At 41.3% G+C, this 22,829-nt stretch overlaps 1 protein-coding gene across 2 annotated transcripts in view; it reads right to left on the bottom strand.

Moving 5' to 3' along the window:
- The window catches only part of RIC1 (RIC1 homolog, RAB6A GEF complex partner 1), a 42,149-nt gene that overhangs the window by 4,180 nt on the left and 15,140 nt on the right, over positions 1-22,829 (bottom strand). Inside the window, exons 4-22 of one of the 2 annotated variants that reach the window (XM_083482211.1) lie at positions 19,488-19,595; positions 18,076-18,218; positions 17,742-17,875; positions 16,477-16,568; positions 13,907-13,995; positions 12,513-12,657; positions 11,621-11,669; positions 10,668-10,811; positions 10,175-10,378; positions 9,623-9,661; positions 9,304-9,414; positions 7,778-7,867; positions 7,111-7,271; positions 5,688-5,826; positions 4,236-4,352; positions 2,744-3,472; positions 1,624-1,782; positions 722-858; positions 181-467 (exon numbers count right to left, since the gene is read on the bottom strand). In XM_083482211.1, the coding sequence (XP_083338337.1) occupies positions 181-467; positions 722-858; positions 1,624-1,782; positions 2,744-3,472; positions 4,236-4,352; positions 5,688-5,826; positions 7,111-7,271; positions 7,778-7,867; positions 9,304-9,414; positions 9,623-9,661; positions 10,175-10,378; positions 10,668-10,811; positions 11,621-11,669; positions 12,513-12,657; positions 13,907-13,995; positions 16,477-16,568; positions 17,742-17,875; positions 18,076-18,218; positions 19,488-19,595 (3,077 nt within the window). The remainder of the gene's footprint in view (positions 1-180; positions 468-721; positions 859-1,623; positions 1,783-2,743; positions 3,473-4,235; positions 4,353-5,687; positions 5,827-7,110; positions 7,272-7,777; positions 7,868-9,303; positions 9,415-9,622; positions 9,662-10,174; positions 10,379-10,667; positions 10,812-11,620; positions 11,670-12,512; positions 12,658-13,906; positions 13,996-16,476; positions 16,569-17,741; positions 17,876-18,075; positions 18,219-19,487; positions 19,596-22,829) is intronic. The other variant, XM_083482212.1, reaches the window with a different exon arrangement.

Raw genomic sequence — 22,829 nt, 5'->3', positions numbered from 1 at the left:
TCTGAAACTCTCTGAATAGTGAGATCAACTTTTAACACAAATACAACCAACTTGGGAATACAAAGGAATAAAGAAGCTCTAGGCAATTGCACTTTTGTTCCTTCCAGATGTTGGTCAGGCCTAGAAGCTGCTTTTACTTCCTAGTTGTGGAAACAAAAAAACACATTGAGGATACAGTACCTGTCCTGTACTTTCCATTCTTGAGAGGAGAATTTATGGAACAAACTGGAATAATTGGAAACGGCCAGAGAAAGTCATTGTGCAGTTTCTTCAAAGCTGTTACAAAATCCTCTACACGGGCAGCTCTGGTGCGCTCCTTACACAACCAGCCTATCAGCTCAAAGCCCAGCTGGGCAGCAAAGCAACCAAGGTCCTTAAGCCTGATTTCTTCCAGGAGGCGCCGGGCGTGTCGCCATAACATCATATCAATGTACATATTCTCGGCACAGTCGCTGTCTTTACTCCACCTATGGAGAGAATATCAGGACACATGACTAAAACCCAGTTAATTTGAGATTAGTTTCCATGGTACTTCTTTGCTGATCTATGCCATGTCTTCCAAGGACCATGTTGGACTACTATTCTCACTGTGAAAATAGGATACTAGGAGGCCGATGAGCTTGATCCAGCATGGACTTCTTAGGTTCTCAAGAGACTAGGAAGAGACCTTGTACATTCCGTTCTACCATCATGAGGATTATAGCCTCTGGTATCACATTACCTTTTGCCGGATGGACCAGAGGGCATGCTCAAGGTTTTCTGCAAGTTAAACTTGCCAGGAGGAAGGCTTTCTCCAGATTGGGACAAACTAATGCTGCGATTTCTGAAGAATTCAAAGCCACCACTTGAAGTAGGTTCCTACATGGAAGAAAGCACAAAGAAAAATATTATACAACAGCAGGGTGGGGCAGGCGGCATGGCCTGAGAGCTAAGAGAAGACACATCATTTTTTTAAAAAATCAGAATTTACAATATTTATTGATTATCTCTTGATCAACAACTATGTAAGGCATATAAAGTTATTACTTCCTTATTTCATTTTAATGTCACTTGTCAATTTTGACATAATATGGTTTGTTCTCTTATACAGCTGTAAAGGCAAAAGGGGCTAAAGGACCCTTGGACGGTTAAGTCCAGTCAAAGGCGACTATGGGGTTGCGGTGCTCATCTCGCTTTCAGGCCGAGGAAGCCGGCGTTTGTCCACAGACAGCTTTCCAATTCATGTGTCCAGTATGACTAAACCGCTACTGGCACAGCGGGACACCGTGACGGAAGCCAGAGTGCAAGGAAACACCGTTTACCTTCCCGCCACAGCGGTACCTATTTATTTACTTGCACTGGCGTGCTTTCGAACTGCTAGGTTGGCAGGAGCTGGGTCAGAGCAATGGGAGCTCACCACGTTGCAGGGATTTGAACTGCCGACCTTATGATCAGCAAGCCCAAGAGGCTCAGTGGTTTAGACCACAGCGCCACCTGCGTCCCTGTACAGCTGTAGATCGAACAGATGATACCCTTCAGTGTCACATGGAGCACATTCTTTCTGCTATTAAGTATATATTAAATTACTCTTTGATAATTACCCAGTAACATATATGACAGATCTATTGTGTTCATCTAACAAACCTGAGTTGTTGGTGTAGGAGGAGGTGTCTCTGACTCCCCAGAGCCAATGGCTTTCAGAAATCTGATCATGTGACGACAGAGGTCCCACTTTCCCTGCTCCAAGGCGGTATTGAATAGCAAAGTTGCATGCTGCCTGCTAACTGCTGGAACTTCCATGTTCTAGAGGCAACACAAAACACTTTTAGATGGGAGCCACTGAAGTGAGAGTTCATATATTATTTCTCTTACAAGGTTCAATAAATAGTTCAAGAAATGAAAAAATGAGGATTGTGGATGGAAATGCACTTTGGACCATATGTCCTCCATTCACTGTGGAAATCTAATTTTACAAGGACAGGAAGGAACACCATGGACAGAATAATTGCCATACACAGGAAGAACAAGGACATAGCTTGAGTGCCTCACTTGTAGTTTTAGAAATCATTTAATGTGTCAACACAAATAGAAGTTACTAATACTGCAGTTGTTGTATAAGGGATTATTATTGTGATCCGAATGTAATTGAAATTAATAAGATTTTGGAATGCAGAAATAAAGAAATCATCAAACCATCAATTCTAGCAAGCGAGGGGGCCATCTAAATTATATAATTCAGTATTTGAATGATTGGTATTAGTAATGGTATTATAAATTGGCATTGTTATAATGAGGCTATTATTGGATTGTAATTGAAAACTAATAAAAATTATTATCAGGGAATCTAAATCACCACAGCACCATTTAAACACTCCCAGGCCTGTCACAAAAGAGCCAGTAGGATGGCCTGGAGGCAACTACTGTAAGGATCAATGCCTCCATATGGGAACTTCCATGCTTGAAGAATGCATGGGAGCCACTAATCATGTTTGTTCCTCTAAAAAAAACACCACTTGTGCCACAAGCCTCCCCCTCCCACCTCAGAAAGCTTTGTTTCAGTTGTTTCTGTTGAATTCAACTCTAGTCATACTCGTGAGTAGACCCTCTGAAATGGGCATGACTTACTTCCATTCACTGCAATGGGTCTATAGTCTGAATAGAACTTAGATTGATATAACATACGCAACAAGTAAAATGGCCCATCGCTTTTGTGCAGCATGCTCGCAGCATCTCCCTTTGGAATAAAACGAATGAATGCAGTTACCTGTAGAATAATAAGGTAAGAAGCAGCTGTGTCTAAGTCCTGGGCCATCAAACACTCTTCAAACAAGTCTTTCGGGTTCCCGACAGCAGCAAAGAGATAATTCCATAGGGCGTATTCTGTCTTCCTAGCACAATGAACAACTGTCTGCAGGAAGAGGGGGAACTCTGTGATGAATTTAGCCACAGTGGGAAGCAGAGGGTCGGGAATGGGATCCCGCGAGGTAGCTTCTTCTTCCAGCACTTCGTGCAGCATCAGTTCGAGCACGTGAGGAAAGTACGGTAACGTGGCACAGGAGTGAGCCAAAAGCAAGGCTTGTTCGCCCAGGTTCCTCACCAAAAGCTGGCGTAAAATGTGATGGAGGTAGATCTGAGATGTTCTCTCGACAATACAGAAAGGGAAGAGAACCTCTAAATGTTCTGCGGCGCTGCTGTGAGTGTATAAACAGTCATAGAGCACAGTGTCATTCACAGCACCAAGAACCAAGGCATCTTCAAACAGGACGGCCAAGGGGTATATGTTAATATGGAAAGGCAACATGATCCGTCTTGAAAGAAAGGAATGCGGTTTGCGGTGGTCCCTGGGAAACAAAGGAAGCCAGACTTTCATACCTGAGCCACCGCAGCTGAGCCACAGAGCCTCCAGTAAGTGTCGTTTCTGTTTGTTAGAACGGCATGTAGTCCAAACATTTTCAACAGACTGGGCAAGAACAACTGGAGCACAAAATGGCAGCTAAAAACAAAAGCACAATTCCTTTAAAAACTACTTTCTTTTTACCTTTTCATACAAGTTTATTCTAAAAGTCTGGTGTGAGCCATTCCTTTCCAGCCTCATTTTCTATCTCGTGGTGAATATGTGTAAATATTAGATTACTAGTTCACCCAGATCTCTCCTTAACTAAACAGTTTTTACATTTCTCTTGTTACCCCTTAATAGTATTATTTTATTTTTAAAAAGCAAGCAAGAGCAGAGTTCTAACCTGGAAAGGTAGCATTCTCTATTATTCACCTTGTTAATCATCAATAGTAACATAACATGGCTATAAGTATAGAGAGGTGAAAACACAGTTTGGTAAAGTACTGCAAAACTAATGTCCAATTTGCTAGGAATTCCAGAGGCTCATTTTAGTCCCCCCTTTTCCTCCATTGGCAAAGAGACCAGAGTGTTTCACACAATTATTTATGTTTTGCGACAAAGGAATGTGTGACTATATATACATTAATCAGAGTCAGTCTCCCTAAGTAGCTGTGGTAGGCAGGCATGTGCTATTTAAAAACAAAAAATGAAACAGTTTACAGTGAGAATCTGTGCACAAAGCAATTTTTTAAGATGGTTTGGAAATCAAGTACATACAAAAGCTGGAGCTATCCATTCAGAGAGAGTCTTAGATGGTTTAACTACATGGTTCATGCTGTGTTATAAACCACTGCTACACATTAACAATGCATATTCTTTATACTGTTTTAGAAAAATATATTCTCATAGGTTAACTCACAAGTTTCCTTTGGTTGGGATTACTCTCCTTCTCTCTTATCTGTGGACCAGATCGATCCCTCTGCACCATAATTAACTGTCCTGCTAAGTTTAACATGATGCTCTCTGCTTCACAGGCCTTAAAAAAGATAAAGCTCTATTACTTCCTTCACCTCTACAGAATCTATCCCCTTTATCCTGAAATGTGAATGGGTTAACACCACAGTAATAATAAAAGCATCTTAATGTAGACTTGTTTATTCATCCTCATCCAGTCCACCACTGATCACGGACATGAAGGACCTCACTGGCTCACCTGGATTAGATGAAAAGTGAAAACAGAGCTGGGTGTCTTCAGCCCCTGGGTGACACCCATTCCTGTTAGTCCCTCTGACAATCTCTCCCGGTGGTTTTGTGGGGGGACGGGGACCTTTTTGGCCCAGTGGGCCAGGTCCTTATTTGTTTCCACCCCATGGGCCAACTCTGACATTACGCCATCAAGTGATAGACAAGTGGGTTGGTTCTGCCCACCTGTCAAAGTCCCTTGCGCAGTGCCCCCCAAGTGCCCCAAAGCCAGCTGGAGAAGTGCAGTGCAAGGGGCTCTGCCATCGCTATGTTCTGCATATTCCCATCTAATTGAAGGGGCCAAATGTTAGCTCCCCAAATCAGAAGAAACTGTCGTCCCCACCTTTTAGGTGCCTATTGGCCACTTCCTAACTGGCCTTTGATTCTGTGGGGAACACGACTTCACAGCCAAATTCCTGTAGAAGCAGCTTTGCTAGCCCAGCGCTTGGCATTTGGGAGGCGCTGAACACATGCCGTGCCTCCCAAACAGTTCAACGTTTTGAAGATTAAAAGCAGCCGTTCAAATTGGGCCCAGTTAAACTGGTACAGAAACAGTGTAATAAGCTCTGATCATCCAGCCCTAACAAGCAAGATTCCAAGTTATCTCCAAAAGCAGCTCTGCTTATGTCTCATGGGTGTCACTAGTGCCTGCCTTTTGCTATGCAGGGTCACAACTAGTGTACCAACCTGAGCTGGTAACACACCCCTGGCTGCCATCACCACTCATGCTTCCACAAGCAGAGCTGAGTACAGAAGAACTCCCAAACTGTTAACATAGCCTTCAGGGAGGGCTGAGTCTGATTCTACCCAGAAATGGTTCCACCCAGATCAAGGCTTTTTTCCTACCTACAGCACTTAAATACCCTTTGGCAGATTTAGTGAGCGGTAGGCTTTAGAATCATAGAATCACAGATGCTGAAACTTTGCTTAAAGGTCATGAAATCACATGCTGCTGTAGTAAATAAAATTCAAGCATCTCTCTGGACAGTTTGTTTAGTTTCAAACGATGTCTTAAGCATTGTACCAAGAGTTGTCTCACTGATGAAACAGCCCTCAACCTGTTGCAGTTTACACAGCAGGGTTAGTGTATATTTCCCCTGCAGTCCTCAAAAACTGTACCTGTACATACCTGCTGTGGCATTTTCAAGCTGATGCCGGTCTCTGTTCTCACGGATGTTAAAGTAACAGACACAACAAGGAAAGGGTGAGGGATATATCGTGACATAGAAACCTCCTGAAGAACCTGAATACTGGTAGTAGGATTGGGACTGAAAGGCAAAGGCAAAAATGGTGACAACGCTCCTAGCCGTACAGAATAATAATTTCTGCCATCTGCTGAACTTAAAGATCAGGATAGGGAAACGAGAGCCACCTTCCACCAGGGGCAACCTTCCAAGAGCCATGTTGCTTGTGGTGGGTGGACCTTGAAGCAACAGTGGGTGAGGCCAGAGACTACCTTGGCACAGTCAGAGACATCCCATCTGTGAAAAGTCTGAGGTTTATGGGTTCGCTCCCCCTCCATCCAGGTAAGAAGGATTATTACAGCTCAAGGGCATGTTCTAACTAGGCAAAGGCACTTCCGTAGGACACGGAGCAGGGTCAATGAGGGGTGCAGCCTGGGGATAGGTGTGTGTGATTTGGGGAAAGAGTCCTGAAAGCCACATTTGGCCTCCAGGCCTGAGGTTCCCTATCACTGTTGTAGAGATCCTCCAATACCTTAATTCATCTGTTTGTTAATTTACAGATAATGAAAAAGGCTCCTACAATTAACAATGCTATAAATATTTTAGGTAGCTGTTCCCTATGGGCAGGATTCAACTAAGCAGTTGTGTGCATAGAATGAGATCTACTGGTCTTCTCCCCTGCTAACATCCCCCAAATCTGCTCTGGAGGTTTCAGGAAAAACCCAGGACAGATTTTGGGAAAGGAGATGGGGAGAAACCCCATTGTGTGAGCAGGCCTTGAATTCCACCCCGGGTCTTATTCAAGCAGCAAATAAAATTGAGGAGTGTCTTATTTACTACATTTATGCCCCACCTTTCTTTCAAGGAGTTTAAGGCTGCACACGCGGCTTTTCGTTTTATTCTCACAACAAACCTGTGTGGCAGTTTAGGCTGAGAGAGAGAGAGACTGGCTCAAGGTCACCCCAATGAGCCTCGTGGCTTAGTTATTACTCTCACCACAACTCCACAAGAGGCTATAAACTTAGCAACTACCCAAAATTTTAGCTTGGCATGTGAATTTTCTTGGTGCTAATGCTAAGGGGAAATGAGACGTCACGTTTAAAGTCTGCTTCCTTGGGATCTGGCCCTCGAGGGAGTTGCACGGGTGAATGGGGCATGACGACAGAAATGGACACAAATATTCTTTGTCTCAGTGCTAACTACAGTATACAACTGAGCTTGTAAAAAGCTGCCTGCTTTTCAAGATGTTCCAGGAAGGGTTACTAAATTTTATCCCGCCCACCGCTTTCCTTCTCTTACACACAAACACAAACTAAAAGCAAAAATGGGGAAAAAGGTTATAAATAATTGTTTTCATAATATACTTACCCATTAGGTTTTCTTTTAATACTATAAAGGCAAATAGAACAGTCTGCTCTAAACAAAATTACAATGTCCCGAAAGACACTGAGTAATAATGTTTCTGCCTGCACTTTGGTGATATGGGCAAACGCGTTGTCCAGATTGGCTGTTCGCAAATACACCCTAAGCTGAAATATAGAAAAAAAGCACCCCACTATTATGAATTGTATGATAATGAGTCTAAGCAGAAAATGAATTTACGAATACTCAAGACCCACCCGCAAGAGAAATTTGTTAAGCAGTCTGCTCTTGACCTACAGGTTCATCAACAGAATCCATGGCCTCGTTATTATGAATTGGCATTTCAGGGTGTGTGTGACTGCAAATGTCCCCCTAAGCACCCATTACTTATCCCCCACCTCCATTCTTCTACTATTAGTGGTGGGGCAGCCAGGTAAGGGGCACATGGCACAGGTAACTCAGAGTACAGACTTTCAGTACAAACTTAAGAACCATGAAGTTAAAAGGAAAAGTTTCCTTAGAAAAGTACAAAATAATACGGTTTTCAGGAATTAAGTTTTCAGAGCTTAAGTGAATTCTACTGGTAGATGTAATGAAACCATCCTTCCCTGACTAACAGTACCATTAAGCACAACAACTAGCAAATTGTCAATTAAAAAACCCCATGCCTTACCTCTTCTTGGCGGTCACTTAAGTTATAGCATGCAATAACAACAAAATCATTCCACCAGGCTAAGCCACCAGTCACAGTCATGTTTTGTTCCTTAAAGTTAAAAAAAAGCAAGCATTAAACAACATTTCTTAAAAACAACAACTTTCATTCCCGCAGTTTATCCATAAACGCTAAATGCATTTGTAAACTTGTGTTTGCAACAGGAACATAATTTGTAAACTATGAAGCAATAAAAATCAGGTTCACAAAGGCTCAGCTAAACACTTTACGGTTTCAGCATTCTACATACTGTTGTTGTTCAGTGTGGACATGGCTCACATAAAAAAAGAGAAGCAGCAACACGTACAGAAAAAAAATGCCTTGTGTTTAATCAGACTTTTTGTCCATTTGGCCTAGTATTGTTTACTCTGACAGCTCTCCAGGGTCTCTTTTGCATCAACTGCTATAAGATCCTTCTGACTGCAGATGCCGCAGGTTGGACCTGAGGCCTTTAGCATACAGAGTATGAACTCTACCAATGACCAGGCAGCATTCCACTCCATCCACAGTATGTGGAATGTGTGATGCTGCTGCCTGGTTAAGAGTCAAACCAGGTGTGTTCATCTGGCTTGAAAGTCGTGGTGGGGAATTAACAGAACGCAGAAAAACAGGGAGCAAAGACCTCCCCCTCCTTATGTGATTGCATCCTGCTGCTCTGAGCAGTTTTATTCCCGCCAGCTCATTTCTGGTATCAAAACTGAGCTGAGGAGGAGCAGCTTAAAGCAGAAGAATATTGCAAGCAAGGGGGTGGGTGGGAAGAGTTTTACTTCTGCTTTCTTATGCACTCCACTTACTATACAAAGTTAAACCTCTATATCCCTACTTTATAGACAAAAGAGACAAGATTGGTTTTGGTAAACGTGCACATTTGCTTTGGCCCCCAGTGGAGAGGTGATCACCCTGTGCCTTCCTTAGTCATCTCTGCACTTCTCTTCCAAACTGAACTCCATCAGAACTGTCTGCTGATTTAAGGTTACAGCAAGAGCAAGTTGCGAGGCATCTTGGCCCTATCAACTGCCCACATCTTCTTTTTGCATCACATATTATCAGCGAGAAGTCTAAAACTGCGCAACCTATTCTGTCAGCGAGAACGCTGACAGCTCCCCTCTTTGCTAGATAAAAACACCACCACTATTGCAGCAGGTAACTGTTCTCTGCTTCTGCAAACAGCTCTGCTGTTTGGATCCTTTAGGAATCACTATAGGAAAGCTCTGTTTTTTGGTAGGCATACCCTTTTTCCCTCGAAACATAAATGTTATTTTATTTATTGCATTTATATCCCACCTTCTTCTGCAAGGAGCTCAAGAGTCTTTCCCTCCTCGCTTCCCTCCTCGCTTTACTCCCCACAACAACCCTATTCAAAATTATGCAGAATGCCTCCATTTCACAAAATCTAATTATTCAAAATTATTTGAATTTAGGAAAGCATTTTTTTAACAGTCTCATTTCTTTATTCCTTCACAGATATTAAAAAACCCACTACTCACCTGGGTTATGTTTCCAAACAGTTTCCATTTTTTGGAAAGCAAAGAGTAATGTGCAAAACCAAACTTGCCAACTACAGCTACATTCTGCCCCATCTTATCAATAGCTGAAAACTGTTCACAGGAAGGAAGGAAAGAAATAAAACTTTGTTAGAGCCTTAATAGGAACAATGAGACACTGGTTCACTACTTGCTTTCTCTACCCCCACCTCTGTAATGACAGCTAATGTAAATTTCCTCATGCTATATCATTCCTTTAAATTTAATCTTTGCATTTATATATAATCCAAAGTTGCAAAATAAATATTTTAAAACAACTCACCCTTATAGGCCAATTGATCTCTAAGTAAGTATTGTGTATCTTAAAAAGAGAAGGAGGAAAAAGAATTAACAATCATAATAAAAAATTGCTACTATTTAGCATGCTTTTCTTTCAGGTATTTCCAGTTTTCACCTTGTAAAATCCTACATGGCTCAAATGCAAAACTTATTTGCAATTTGCTTTGGAAACAATGGCCACATGGAGGTACCATTCAAGAGCAAGGAAAGACAATGAATATGTACAAGATTAGCAGTTTATTTTTCTTCCAATGCCATAAAATCATTTTTAATTAGGAAGGTACTGTGCAAGTAAGACTTATCATTAACAGGATTCTTTGTTCTTAAAGAACAATAGATACCACTGGATAGGACGTTGGATTTTGATATACAAGACTCAGGCTCAAATTCCAACACAGCTAAGCGGCTCATGTTTTCATCTTGGAAAGTCATTAGTTTTCACCTGATCCTCTCCTATTGCATTGCAACAAGCATATAATAAATAAATAAATGACGAGACGAAGAAAACAGTAACAATGCCAACAAGGCACCTTACCTGTACAACATGCCAATGTCTATGCCCTAATAAAGTGCTTAAACCCTGAGAATCTAAGCTCCCATCTGAAAAATGGCCTCTTTCTCTGACAGCTTTATGTTCAGAGTGTGTTGCAGAATTTCTAGGATTCTGAGCTTGTATTGCATCGCCACAGTTCAAGTACAAGCGATCTTCTCCCTGAAGGAGGACCTGCTCCTGGTTGCTCTACGAATACAGGAATAAATGCTTCAAGTCAGCAAACAATGAACAGTAAGAGAGATCAATAAAATTCCAATTAAAATGGATTAAGTTACTAAAGAAAATTGTTTTAAAATGGAATCACTTTCATTTTTGAAAGGCTTTAGTTGGAGAGTGACTCTTGCATAGTAGTGTTACTAGGGGAAACAAGGAAAACTTTTGTTCTGTAATCAAAACAAGAATAAACCTGGCCAAAAATGCACGAAAAGTTACTTAGAAGTATAATACATTAACAAGAAGATTTAGGCATACTTACTATGCAAGGGTTAACTGTGAGTGCACTCTTGATGAACTGAAACTGTAAGATACCAAAATGCTGGGATTCATTTTTGCCCTCTCTCTCCACCCCAGAGCTATTTGCATCAATCACCCATAGATGATAGCCTTCTGCTCCCCAACTCTGAAATAAATAAATAAAAACGATCAATTATTTAAAACTGCTGGGGAAAAAATACTGGAGGGGAAAACATTTTGTAACAATTTCCATGCAATAATCCAGGGGTCTATTTTAAGGCTGTCCAAAAATAGGGGTTTGTTGCCTTCCTCCTCCTTCTCCACGACCCCTTTCTTCTGCTGTTCCTTATGCTTTCCCATTTGTTACTGTCTGGTCTCCTCCCGACCCCTCCAATGGCCTAGAGGTGACACATACAAGCTTTCGTCATGCCAGCAGAAATGGCAGATGAGACCACTGCACAAAAGTTAGCCCGCCAACCATATTATATAGCACTTGCCTTGCCCATCATGATCACACACTAGAACAGGCATAGGCAAACTCCGGCCCTCCAGATGTTTGGGACTACAATTCCCATCATCCTTGACCACTGGTCCTGTTGGCTAGGGATGATGGGAATTGTAATCCCAAAAATATGGAGGGCCGGAGTTTGCCTATGCCTGCACTAGAAACTATATGACCACATTTGCTGCTACCTTTGCTAGAGGAAATGCAAGGTGGTGCCAAGTGGGACAACAGCTGAAAGATTCACCCAGACAAAAATAATTTTGGGGAAGCCTCAATGGACTTGAATGCAATTCCTTGATTAAACTGGGTGGCAAAAATAATCCTGAAAACTGCTAAACTGAAACAGAAAGGGAAAGTGCTAGTCGAATACAATGGGTTAAATCTAGGTAGGTTTATATGGGATGTGCTTAAAATGAAATTTGACCATGCCACATGCATGTGACACAGATAGATGCTCAAACAGTGCTTACCATAGAGCTGATCTTCAGAGGGTCTTTTTTGGTACCATCAGACCGATTACTTAAAATGAAAACAAAACAGATTCAAATGAGGCTTTTTAATGTGTTTATATGCGTGTTACATGCATGTTAACAAGAAGGGATTTTTTTCTGTACCCAGATATATTAAACTGAAGGAAAGGCCCTGTCTTTGAGAAAGTACATACCTCCTATTCTATTTTCAGAATATCAATATTTCCCTCTCCCAATTCTAGTGATTCTTAGCAAATGACAAACGTTTTCTCTGATCCACCAGATATTTAAACAATATAACTACAGCATGCCAAATTCAAAATTGCACTGGGCATGCAGACGACCAGCAAGCACTTCTGCAACCCTAGGTACATCCCAGTAAAAACACAGAAAGCAGAAAAAGCACAGAAACCTACAAGACCTACACTTTCCAACTATAGGTGGGAAACACCTGATCATTTTCAGAAGCTCCAATCAGTTAAAAAGAAGGTGCTGATGAGGTTAAAAATGGGCAAATTAAATGAGAGGAGGGGTGGCAGATAGACACATGGGATGCAGGAAAAGAATCTATGGGAAATGTAGTGTGATTCAGAAAGAATAAGCTTTTGTGGCCTGAGACAAAGTCTGATTCCAAAAATTGATAATATTTTTAAGTGTCTGATTGTTCTGAAAAAAACAAATGCAGCCCAACATAATGTAATGAGCATTTTACTGGTCCATTAAAAATCTATTTTAAATGGTTTGTTGAGCTACCAGAAACAACACGACTATGGTCATGGAAGTGTTGCACAAAATACAGAACAATGCACAACAAATAAAATGCTAAACAGGAGATGCGTCGGGCCGTTTTGCTAAGCTGCCTCAGTTACAACATTGCTTAAAAGATACTTACGCAAAGTCTCCTCCTAGAGTACAGATCAGCTGGGCACCAAATACACTCCATAAGGAGAGGCCTCCACATTCCCAAGTCACCATAACAACACAACTATCAGGAGACCATCTGATTAGTTTAACAGCTCCGGTTTTATTCCAAATGTCTATTGAAAAGCAGAAAAATCCACAATGTAAGATCATGAAAAGCTATGCATTTGCTTTTTAATCATTTTTAGTCATTTATGGTAAATTATTTAGTTATTTAGTCATTTATGGTAAATTATTGATACTCAAAAGGCACAATCCAGTCGAATCAGGTTCAGCTACGCATAGAGAGCTCCATCTCCCTCCCAATCCCTAACAGTATGAGGACTCAGAAGATGAGTGGCAGATGCATGCCTTTCATATTCCCGTTCTTACAGGACATGCACAGGCTCTTAGCTTTTTGGATCCCTGCCACAATTCCTTTCAGGTTAGTAAGTCAATTTTGCAACCAGAAATTTACAGCTGTCGCCCAGGCACATGAGACAGCAAAATGAGACTTCCAACTTTACATGACACACTTGGTCTAAACACACTGGTGCTAGGTAGCTGCACCGTGCGTATTTTAATCACCAAAACACAAATTCTATGTGCCTGTGCTGTATAAATAGTAGAAGGAAATGAGGTCAGCATGCAGGACTACTAATCTAGAACTGGGAGATTCTATAGAATTCTATGGCAAGATTGTAAGCGTCAATATTTTAAGACAAAGACCAATGTTCCACCGGTTTTCAACAGCAATGTATAGACAACTAAAGTAGGTTTTTAACAAGGAGTAATTCAGAAGTGATTGGAATAGAGAAAGCATAGTTGTATATGGGTTAAAAATTACCGGTAACCCATACTTAAATATAGTGCTGCCTTTAAAGGTAAAGGTACCCTTGACCGTCAGGTCCAGTCGCGGACAACTCTAGGTTTGCGGCGCTCATCTCGCTCTATAGGCTGAGGGAGCCGGCGTTTATCCGCAGTTTCCGGGTCATGTGGCCAGCATGACTAAGCCGCTTCTGGTGAACCAGAGCAGTGCATGGAAACGCCGTTTACCTTCCCGCCGGAGTAGTACCTATTTATCTACTTGCACTTTGACGTGCTTTCAAACTGCTAGGTGGGCTTATTGCCACCTGCCATCATTTGCCAAATGATGGACTTGCTACATTGAATCAGAATGAGCTATATCAGGGATGGCCAAACTTGGTCCTCCAGCTGTTTGGGGGCTACATTTCCCATCATCCCTGGCCCCTGGCCCCGTTAGCTAGGGATGATGGGCGTTGTAGTCCCAAAACAGCTGGAGGGTCAAGTCTGGCCAACAATGGGCTATATTAATAAAAAAAACCCTTTAACATTCTATATCCATCTTGGCATGATCAGACTTACCAGGATATTGTTTTGGTGTTAACTCCAGTTTATGAGACAGCTGCATGGCCCCCGTAGAATGATCAATTGTATAAACTTGCACTGAACCACTGGAAAAGAGCAGTTTTTCAGCATTTAGAAATCTGTATTTTCCATGGAAAATACATTTTCCAGGAAAGTAAGTATTTTAAAATAAATCCATTGTGTTAGTTTGTGCGCAGCATTAGACTGTAAACAGAAGTTGCAATCCTACGTAGAATTACTTGGGAGTCAACTCTGTTGAACTCTGTGACTAAACTGCAATAACCAAATACAAAAGAAAGCAGTAGCACCTTAAAACTGATACACCCCAAGAGCCAGAATTAAACAAAACAATTCTATAAAACTGTTAACCCGAAAGCTCAATGGAAAAGAAAAGCCTCGAGAACTTCCACAGCCTCTCAGACGGAGTTGGTGAACAGATTAGAAGGAATGAATTGCTATGCAGTTTTGCCCCACTAATCAGGTCTAAAGGCAATGAAAGATATTTTAAGGCTGTGTACTAAGTATATGTATATTTATTTTGGGTTTCTCAATATTTATAAATCAAGTGAAACTGCGTCTAACAATAGTCAACCTTCGCATTCCAAAATCCTGTTTATTCTTCAGGGAAGTGTTTACATCTGCTTGCTCTTACCAGCTCATTCACTAGGCATTTCTCACACTGCTTTGCCATTTCCATCGCCTTCAGTAGTATCTCTATATAATCACCTCCCAAGCTACAAAGGGAAGTGCTAGTGCCACAACTGCTGAGCATCTTGTATCTTTAAAACATGGTTTCAATAGGTTGGTAACCCTAATAAGCAAAAGCACTAGGTCCAACCTGTGTACTGAACAACCTGGTAAACCAGGGGTTGGCAACCTAAGGCCCATGGGCCACAAGCAGCCCATGGGGGTCGTTTAACTGGCCCATGGGCACCTGCCACCCGCTCAGTCGGCTCCCGTGCGCCACGCTAAACTGACGAGGAGCAGAGCAGGGACCAACTTCTGCGATGCTGGCCAGCTTCCCATTGGCTGTAAGAAGCTCTGCGGAGACAATTCAAACCTGGATCTCGGCAGAGAATAATTAAGTTTTCTCAAGCCACTTAGCATTGCGGATTCAATGGGAAAGAGTTTTTGTTGCAACTATAAAAACGGTTCCCTCGCCAACTCAGAGAAGGCAATATAGTACGGGGTGGAGAAGCCAATAAAGGAGAAGATCCAGCAGAACTGAGAAAACCAATTCCGATTGGGAAATGGTTTACAATTCCAAGATGACTTAAACAGCAGAAATACAATAACGGCAACACATGTTTACAGGCCTTACCCTTTTCCTATTTTTTGCCTGTTACAAGATCTGTAGCCCAGATCCTTGGTATGTATGTGTGTGAGTGTACTCCTCTGTGTATATTAACTTAGGGTTAGTATGTAAGGTAGTGTAACACCTTAACGATTTTAAGGAAATATAGCTTTGAACCTACATTTGAACACACACAGCAACATTGCTGTTTAAGTTCACTATCCAGTTCCATCCCCAAAACTGAACTGTGACACAAAAAAGCCTTATATGACAGGAACATCTAGACTGTACACATCCTGGGAACACAAATAAAACATCAACCGGCTCAGTTAGGGTTTTAGAGATCCCTTAAAGAATATAACTTTTATATATTCAAGCTAAGAGTTAGCACCTCAGCTTTCTAAAGTGGGACTGTTTCACGTATGTATTTCGAATAACCAACATTCTACCAAAGACACTCAAGTTTTAGGATGTCAAACCATACGGTACTATTAATAATTAGGGCTAAGAATTTCCAGCAACCACCTGTTCCTTAGTTTTCAAAGTTAGTGGAAAGTAGCTTATGATATCCCTCTGTTAAATGTTCCAATAATCAAAATTGGGGAAATAAAAAAGTCTGCCTGCCCCAGAAATGTACAGCATCAATTAATTCTGAAGCAACATTAGGGGTGAGGGAGGATAACGTGGAGAGAGAATGAATATTGGTGGGAAGAAGACCAGACATATGTCATGAACAGCCACATATATGTGCATTGCACAGGCATATTCCTGACAAAACAATCATTTACTTGAAAAGTCCTAAAAAAAATAATAATAAAACATTCTGGACAAAGCAGAGTACTCTACTAAGTGAACAGGTAAAAACAGGAAGCTATTGCCAGCACTAAAAAGGGAATATTTTCCAGATCTGTTATTTTTACATATTTAGACATTCTGAACTATGCAAAGAATGTTAAGCATTTACTTATGGTGGCAAGATTATCTATAGCAAACAACAGAAAGCTCAGTATTTCTCCAATATGGCATGTAATTTCCTAGGTGCTTCATTTCATGAATGTGTCTCAAGATATAGTTTCCCCAAGATATAACATGTTTTGTACTTTTCTTTAAAGAACAGTACAACATTTTCTAGGACACCTCAGAAACTGTAAGTGCAGCAACATTTTCTAGGACACCTCAGAAACTGTAAGTGCAGCTTTATTTAAGAGTAGATAGGCTACAGGAGATACTAAGTTCATTCCTTTCAAATTCCACATGAAGACATGCAACTTACTTTGTGCATCCAAACGCCATCAACCTGTATTTGTTATTTACAGCCACACAGGTTCCATCCAAAACATCTTGCGCCCAAACGCCATGGAGCTGCTGCAAGAAACATTACAAAGGATTTTATCCCATGAACCTGTTCAGTGTTGACCACAGGCCATGTTTGTGCAATCATGCAGCCCCAATCCCTACTGCTTTGCTCCTTTATTTGTGTGAGCAAGCAAACCAGCTAGAAAGGTTCACTTAACCATAGCATCCTGCTTTGTCTGAACTTGAAACTATGGTTAAGATCTTCTACATAAACCACGACCGGGAAGACAACTTTAAACTACAGCTTTCAGATCATGGCTTGGAGGCCATTAACCTTAGTTTCCTGGTTTAGACGTAATGGGAAACCATGGCTTACAGGCTAGTTTCACCAACTGCACGGAGGGACGAGCAAAGCAGTTGTGGGCTGATTAAGCATTGGCTTAAGAGGTCAGCCATGTGAATGCACTCATAATGTGCTACATTTTGAAGCTATGCATATTGTACACTTGAAAATTAAGTGACAAAGAGCATTCAAATCACTGGGGGTTCAGCATCTAATGGACATGGGAAACCCATGGCCCTCCAGATGCCACTGGATGGTGTAGCTCTTTCAAAAGATATTTAGACTGAATTATTTAGCATAAAAGTCAGCAGCTGAAATAGTTTCCATATTTGCATTTCAAAATGCAGCCAGGCATCACTGATAATAGGAACCCCATAACCATTCTGTAAGATTTACAAAAAAGGAACATAACAAATAACAAGTTAAAGTAACCAGTAAAAGGGCAGTTTAGTTCAATACAGGACTGAATCCGTATGGTGCTAACAGGCATGCTGCTTTACTTTAAAAGGACAGTATGTACAAAGGATTTGAAAATAATCAGTTCACATAATGCAAAATGTGAGAGGAAAACTATAAATCAAATTTAGGAAGATAATGCAGAATTTTAGAAATTAAGTGTAGTAAGATTAACTGTACACCTGAAAGAACTTATTTTAATGTCATACATGAAATATTTTTTTCTGCCCAAAGATTCCTCTCAGTTATTTTCATCAATGGCATGTTCAGGGGGGGATGGGACGACACCCTCATACAGCATTCCCTAAACCATTTCGACCATATGAAGTTTCATAATTTATCAGCTGTGGCTGATTAATACAAAGTCTAATGCATGGCAGCAAACATTTAGCTAAATCTGAAAAATGCAGACAAGTAACTAATCAAATGTTAGAAAATTATACCTCTGCTGTGAATCCACTTGACATTGGTGTAATGAAACCAACTCTGCCATCATTAAAGACAACAGCAAACCCATCAAGAGTAGCACAGTATTCCATGTCTTTGATGTGCACATCTTCAAATCCCAAATATGAACCTGATAGTGAACAAGATCAATTATCAAAAAGGCTATTTGATACTGCAAATTATTTCTTTCTTTCATCAGCACAAGACGTGGTACTATCCACAGCTACAGAATAGGGGAAATGTTCGTGTCAGCTGTAAGGACCGAGAAAAGTAGATTTCATTTTAGTGAAGCGTTTCCCTCCCATTTACGCCCAGGCAGAGACGTAATACCTCTAGAAGAATGCAGATCCACCGAAAACGGGACTGTGCAGAGGTTTATGGCTTTCCTTCCATTCATCATGCCATCCCAGTGAATAAGATGCAGGAAACCATCAATAGTAGCAACAAGGAGATCCTCCAGCATGGACTGTAAGCTACAAGAAAGACACATCATTCCCCAGACACTGAGGCTGAAAGAAATAGGTCCATTCACTCTCTATAAGACGCACCAGACCACCTAGTTTTTGGAGGAGGAAAACAAGAAAAAAAAAATATTCTGAATCTCAGAAGCCAGAACAGCAAGAGGGATCGCTGCGCAGTGAAAGCAGCAATCCCTCTCGCTGTTCTGGCTTCTGGGATAGCTGTGCAGCCTGCATTCGCTCCATAAGACGCACACACATTTCCCCTAACTTTTTAGGAGGGAAAAAGTGAGTCATATAGAGCAAAAAATACGGTACTTTTCAAGGCTTATTACATTTTTTTCGTTGATTAATCCAGTTTCCTAATGAGAATATTTCTACCAACTTCACCCACAGTGACAGATAAATTGTTTGTTTTTTACACAGATAAATCTGAAAATAAAAGCGTGCATTCCTCTAATATGGGGAACATTTGGGGAAAGGAGGCAAACCTTCTCCCCTGCACATTTACCCTCAAGAGCACACAGTTATTAAAGTGTTATTTAAAAGACCCCAAAGACAAAAAAGATCATTTCGGTACTGATTTAATATTGAATGTATCTAAGAGCAAGTCTTTGAACAATGCTATCAGTCTCCTCCAACTGCCATACAAAACCTGAATATCATTTCTTAATTCATTCCAATTTTCCTTTCTAGAGGAGCAGAGTATACCCTCAACTTTTCCAAAGCGCGGGAATGGGCTTTTTGCATAAATATCAGAAAACAGAGGGCTTGCTAAATCATAGAAAATGTACAGTAATAATCCAACAGCTAACTTCATCTAATGGCAGAATAAATATTCCATAGCTGTCCTCACTTGTCATGCAAAACCATGGTTTAGTGTGATGTGCATGAGCAAGAATGAGTGGCCGTGAGCCTCTGACTTATGTGTTCTCCACCCCACCCCACATGGCCAGGAAGAGTATGGCTTTAGGATGGTTTGTTATGCTACTCTGACTGACAAACTGTGGTTAATATTACTTATGCTGAACTTAAAACAAGCCAGCTTCAATTATAGCTTATTATTCTAAACAGTTAATGCTGACAACAGTTCTTGGATCAGACTGTAGTTAACCAAAATTGAAAGTAGGAGGGGAAGAGAGTGCATGCATGGTTTGGTGCAATTTCATAACATATCTTATGTATATCACAGCAAGATTCTCCTAGGCCATTTTTCTTTGAGAGCACCACACAGTCCCATATTCTCAAGGCCTCAAGTGTTGCATAAATGATGATTCGCCATACCTGGTTATAGATGCTTGCAAATCCAACACTTGCTTCTTCTCTAGATTTAATGATGGGGCACATTGTTCTTCCTTATAGTGTGGTGTTCCTTTCATATGGGGGCTTCCTCTTTAAAAAACAAACAAACACAGAAATTAAAAAATATATCAAAGTGTGTCATACTGTAAATTTCATATTTTAGGAGAAAAACATGGTGGTGGGACCTAGGGATTTTGAAAGTCTCCCTCTATCTTAAGTAGAAGTTACTTTAAATAGGGACTATTTGCACTAAAGTGAATCACTGCTCAATCAAATGAATAAAAACAGCCAAAATGATAGTTGCCACAGCAATCTAAACTAAGTTCTGTTGTGTATAAGAGCTGAAGTCTCTGTGATCCTGTGGGTACAATGATCAGGAATGTAGAAATATAGTTCTAGGAGCGGTCCCTCCTAAATAATGGGGGTTTGGTGGAAGAGAGGAACTCTCAAACCTCTCCAAAGCAGGCTTCCAGAGTCTCATTATGTAAATAAGGAAGGAATGCCCACAACAAAGTAAACTTGAAATTTGCCAGCCTCCCTCTCTCACCCCCAACTCCCAAAGCAAAGCTCAGTTTGCTTAAAAAACACTCCCATACACACCCCTTCTCTTCTTTCAGCTCTTCTCTTCTGAAATAAGGCCTAATCCACCTCTCTCTGAAAATGTGCCTCTTTAACATAGGAGCAAAGCACTGCTGGCTTAAACACAAGCTGCTTTGGAGGGGAAGAGTGGGCTGAAAAATCAGCTGCTTGGGGCAGAAGGACCAAGGCTGCTCTGCAGCTTATGCAAATAGTACCACAATGGGGTCAGATTCACTCTTTAGTACATCAAAAGGTCTCATGGGGAGGGGCCAGAGGCTCAATAGATGATAACTGCTTTTCAACTTTTGTGCTGCCTCAAGTCAGGAACCTTGCCCTGCCTCTCCCTAGCAAACCTTGCAACGGGAAATCTCCACTAGGTTGCAAGAAGTTGCAAAAAGTGATGAGTTGCAAAAAGTGATGTGCGACTTGTTAATTTTGAACACTGGGAATAATGGGTGTGGTCCACAACATCTGGAGGCTACCCCGGTCCCTGAGTTCTCTGGAATATAATCAAGCTAAGAAGGATATTTCTGGAATGGAGAACCAGTGCCCCCTGCAACCGATATTGTTGGACTACATCTCCCATCAGCCCGAGGCAGCATGGCCAAAGGACAGGGACATTTACACTTTTATTGTATGGTTTTTATCTTTTTAATGCTGTAAACTGAAATGATATATTTGTATGATTTAGCAGTAAATATTTTTATAAATAAATTGATTTTTTTTTCTAGCAACATCTGAAAGATCACAGTTTTACCACTCTTCTTGTATCAGTGTAGCCAGAAGTATATAATACTAGACTCAGAGGGGTCAGAACAGTACCATCTTAGCACCTTGCTTCCACCCAGTCCCCCAAATTAGAAAAAGAATCATCATGCATGCTGCAGCATGCAAAATGCATTCTAATCAAAGGCAAAAAAACTAAACAAAATCAGGGCCGAAGTCAAGAAAACCTGTTGTGGCGTGTACACTAAGGTCTCCTCAACAAATTTGCCCGTGTGACCTCATCTCAAAGAAGAACTAGATAAGCTTGGTTTAACAAGTTTGGTGCACAGCAGAAGAATCATAAAAAATACACAGTCCATGTCAGTTAAGGTAGTCATACGCTTTTCAGCTCACAGCATCATCACAAATTCTTGCCCAATATGAACTTATCACAGAGTTTCATTTTGACAGTGACAATGTAAGACAGAACCAACACTGCAAAATACTTAGATATCTGCAGGTAGGAAAGGAATGATCACTGGAAGATGTTTTTAGGATGTCTTGAAGATCTAGATGATGGAAAGGCAGTATATAAAACTGTCAAAGAGCTTCCAAACGGCATAGCTGCTCCTTCAGGGGGAAGTGCAACCCCATCAAGGGCAGACAATTGACTGATTTTTCGGACATGGGAACCACTCATCCACAGGGCCTCCACCCTGTCAAGATTCAAGAGCAGCTTATTTTCCCTCACCCATCCCACCACCGAATCCAGACATTGGTTCCAGGGCCCACACAGCCTCTTCTGATTCACTTATTATAGAGGAATAGACCTGTGTCAGCAATATACCTATGCATGTTGCCCCAAAGCTCTTAATGTCCATATAAATATTAAATAGCCCTGGGGACAGAATAGTGCCCTGTCGAAACTCAGAGCACAACCACAAGGGGGATGGAAAGGACTCTCCCAGTGCTACTCTTCGGATTTGGTCCCATAGGTAAAACCAGAAACACTGCAACACAGTGCCCCCAATTCCTAATCTATGGAAATAGCTCAGGAGATTACCATGGGCAATGGTATCGAAAGCCACAGAGAAACTGAGGAGCACTAGAAAAGCCTCTTGTCCCATTCTCTAAAGGTCAACCAAGGCAGACTCAATCCCATGGCCATGCCTAAACCCCTCTTAATCTCTGGTGTCCAATCATTACAATCTTACTAGGGGACAAGAGCTCCTAGGAGGACAGGGGGAGTGGAAACCTCGGGTGCTTCTGGAATCACTAGGCTTGGACCAAGAGGAATCAGAATGAAACCAAGGAAAAGCAGAGATCCAAAATTCTTTCCTGCCCTGTTCTTCCCCCACTCCAGCCTCAGAACACATTCCACTCTGTTCTTCTCCTCCCCACAAATCCAATTCATTAAACTGCCTTCCCAGATAAAATTCATTCTTCCTCAAAAGAAAACCGCACAACATTACACTTAAAGTCTTAAATGTCTGAAATGACCAGCCATATTATGGCATTGCTCTCTAGCAGTTGCCTGAAAACTGCTTTATTTCCTGTATAATCTTACTAGGAGGGAAGTGGACCAGAATTCAGCCCCAGGCAGTGGCAGTTCTTGAATATTCAGGCCAGGAAGCAGGACCTCTCAATTTCCATTCTCCCTCCTTTGGCAGCTACAACTGTGAGAGAAGCATGTGGCATATGCAAGCAAGGTGCTCACAGAATTGTGAAGTGCTTAAATGTGCCATACAGCCTTGTGAGCCTGTTTCAATATATTGATTGCTTTGACCTTTAATCTATGAATGTATGCTGTGACAGAAAGTGGAAGGAATGTTTCATCTGTGCTGCCACATCAGCAATTGCGGCACTTCTGTCCAAATTAGACATCTAAAAGGGCATCAGGAAGGTCAAGGGGAAAGGAAGTCATGAGGAAAGTCCTGCTTATAGCGAATAAGAGACCCATACCATGCAACATCTCAGTATGTTCACAGTTTTATTTCATTTATTTAACAGTTAGGTTCTAAGTTCTCAACATCAGCCCAA

This window comes from Podarcis liolepis (assembly GCF_965112155.1).
Source record: "Podarcis liolepis genome assembly, chromosome: 17".
In the NCBI taxonomy this organism is placed as follows: Eukaryota; Metazoa; Chordata; class Lepidosauria; order Squamata; family Lacertidae; genus Podarcis; species Podarcis liolepis.
The sequence above is the reverse complement of the archived record's forward strand: the minus strand, read 5'-3'. Positions and strand labels throughout refer to the sequence as shown.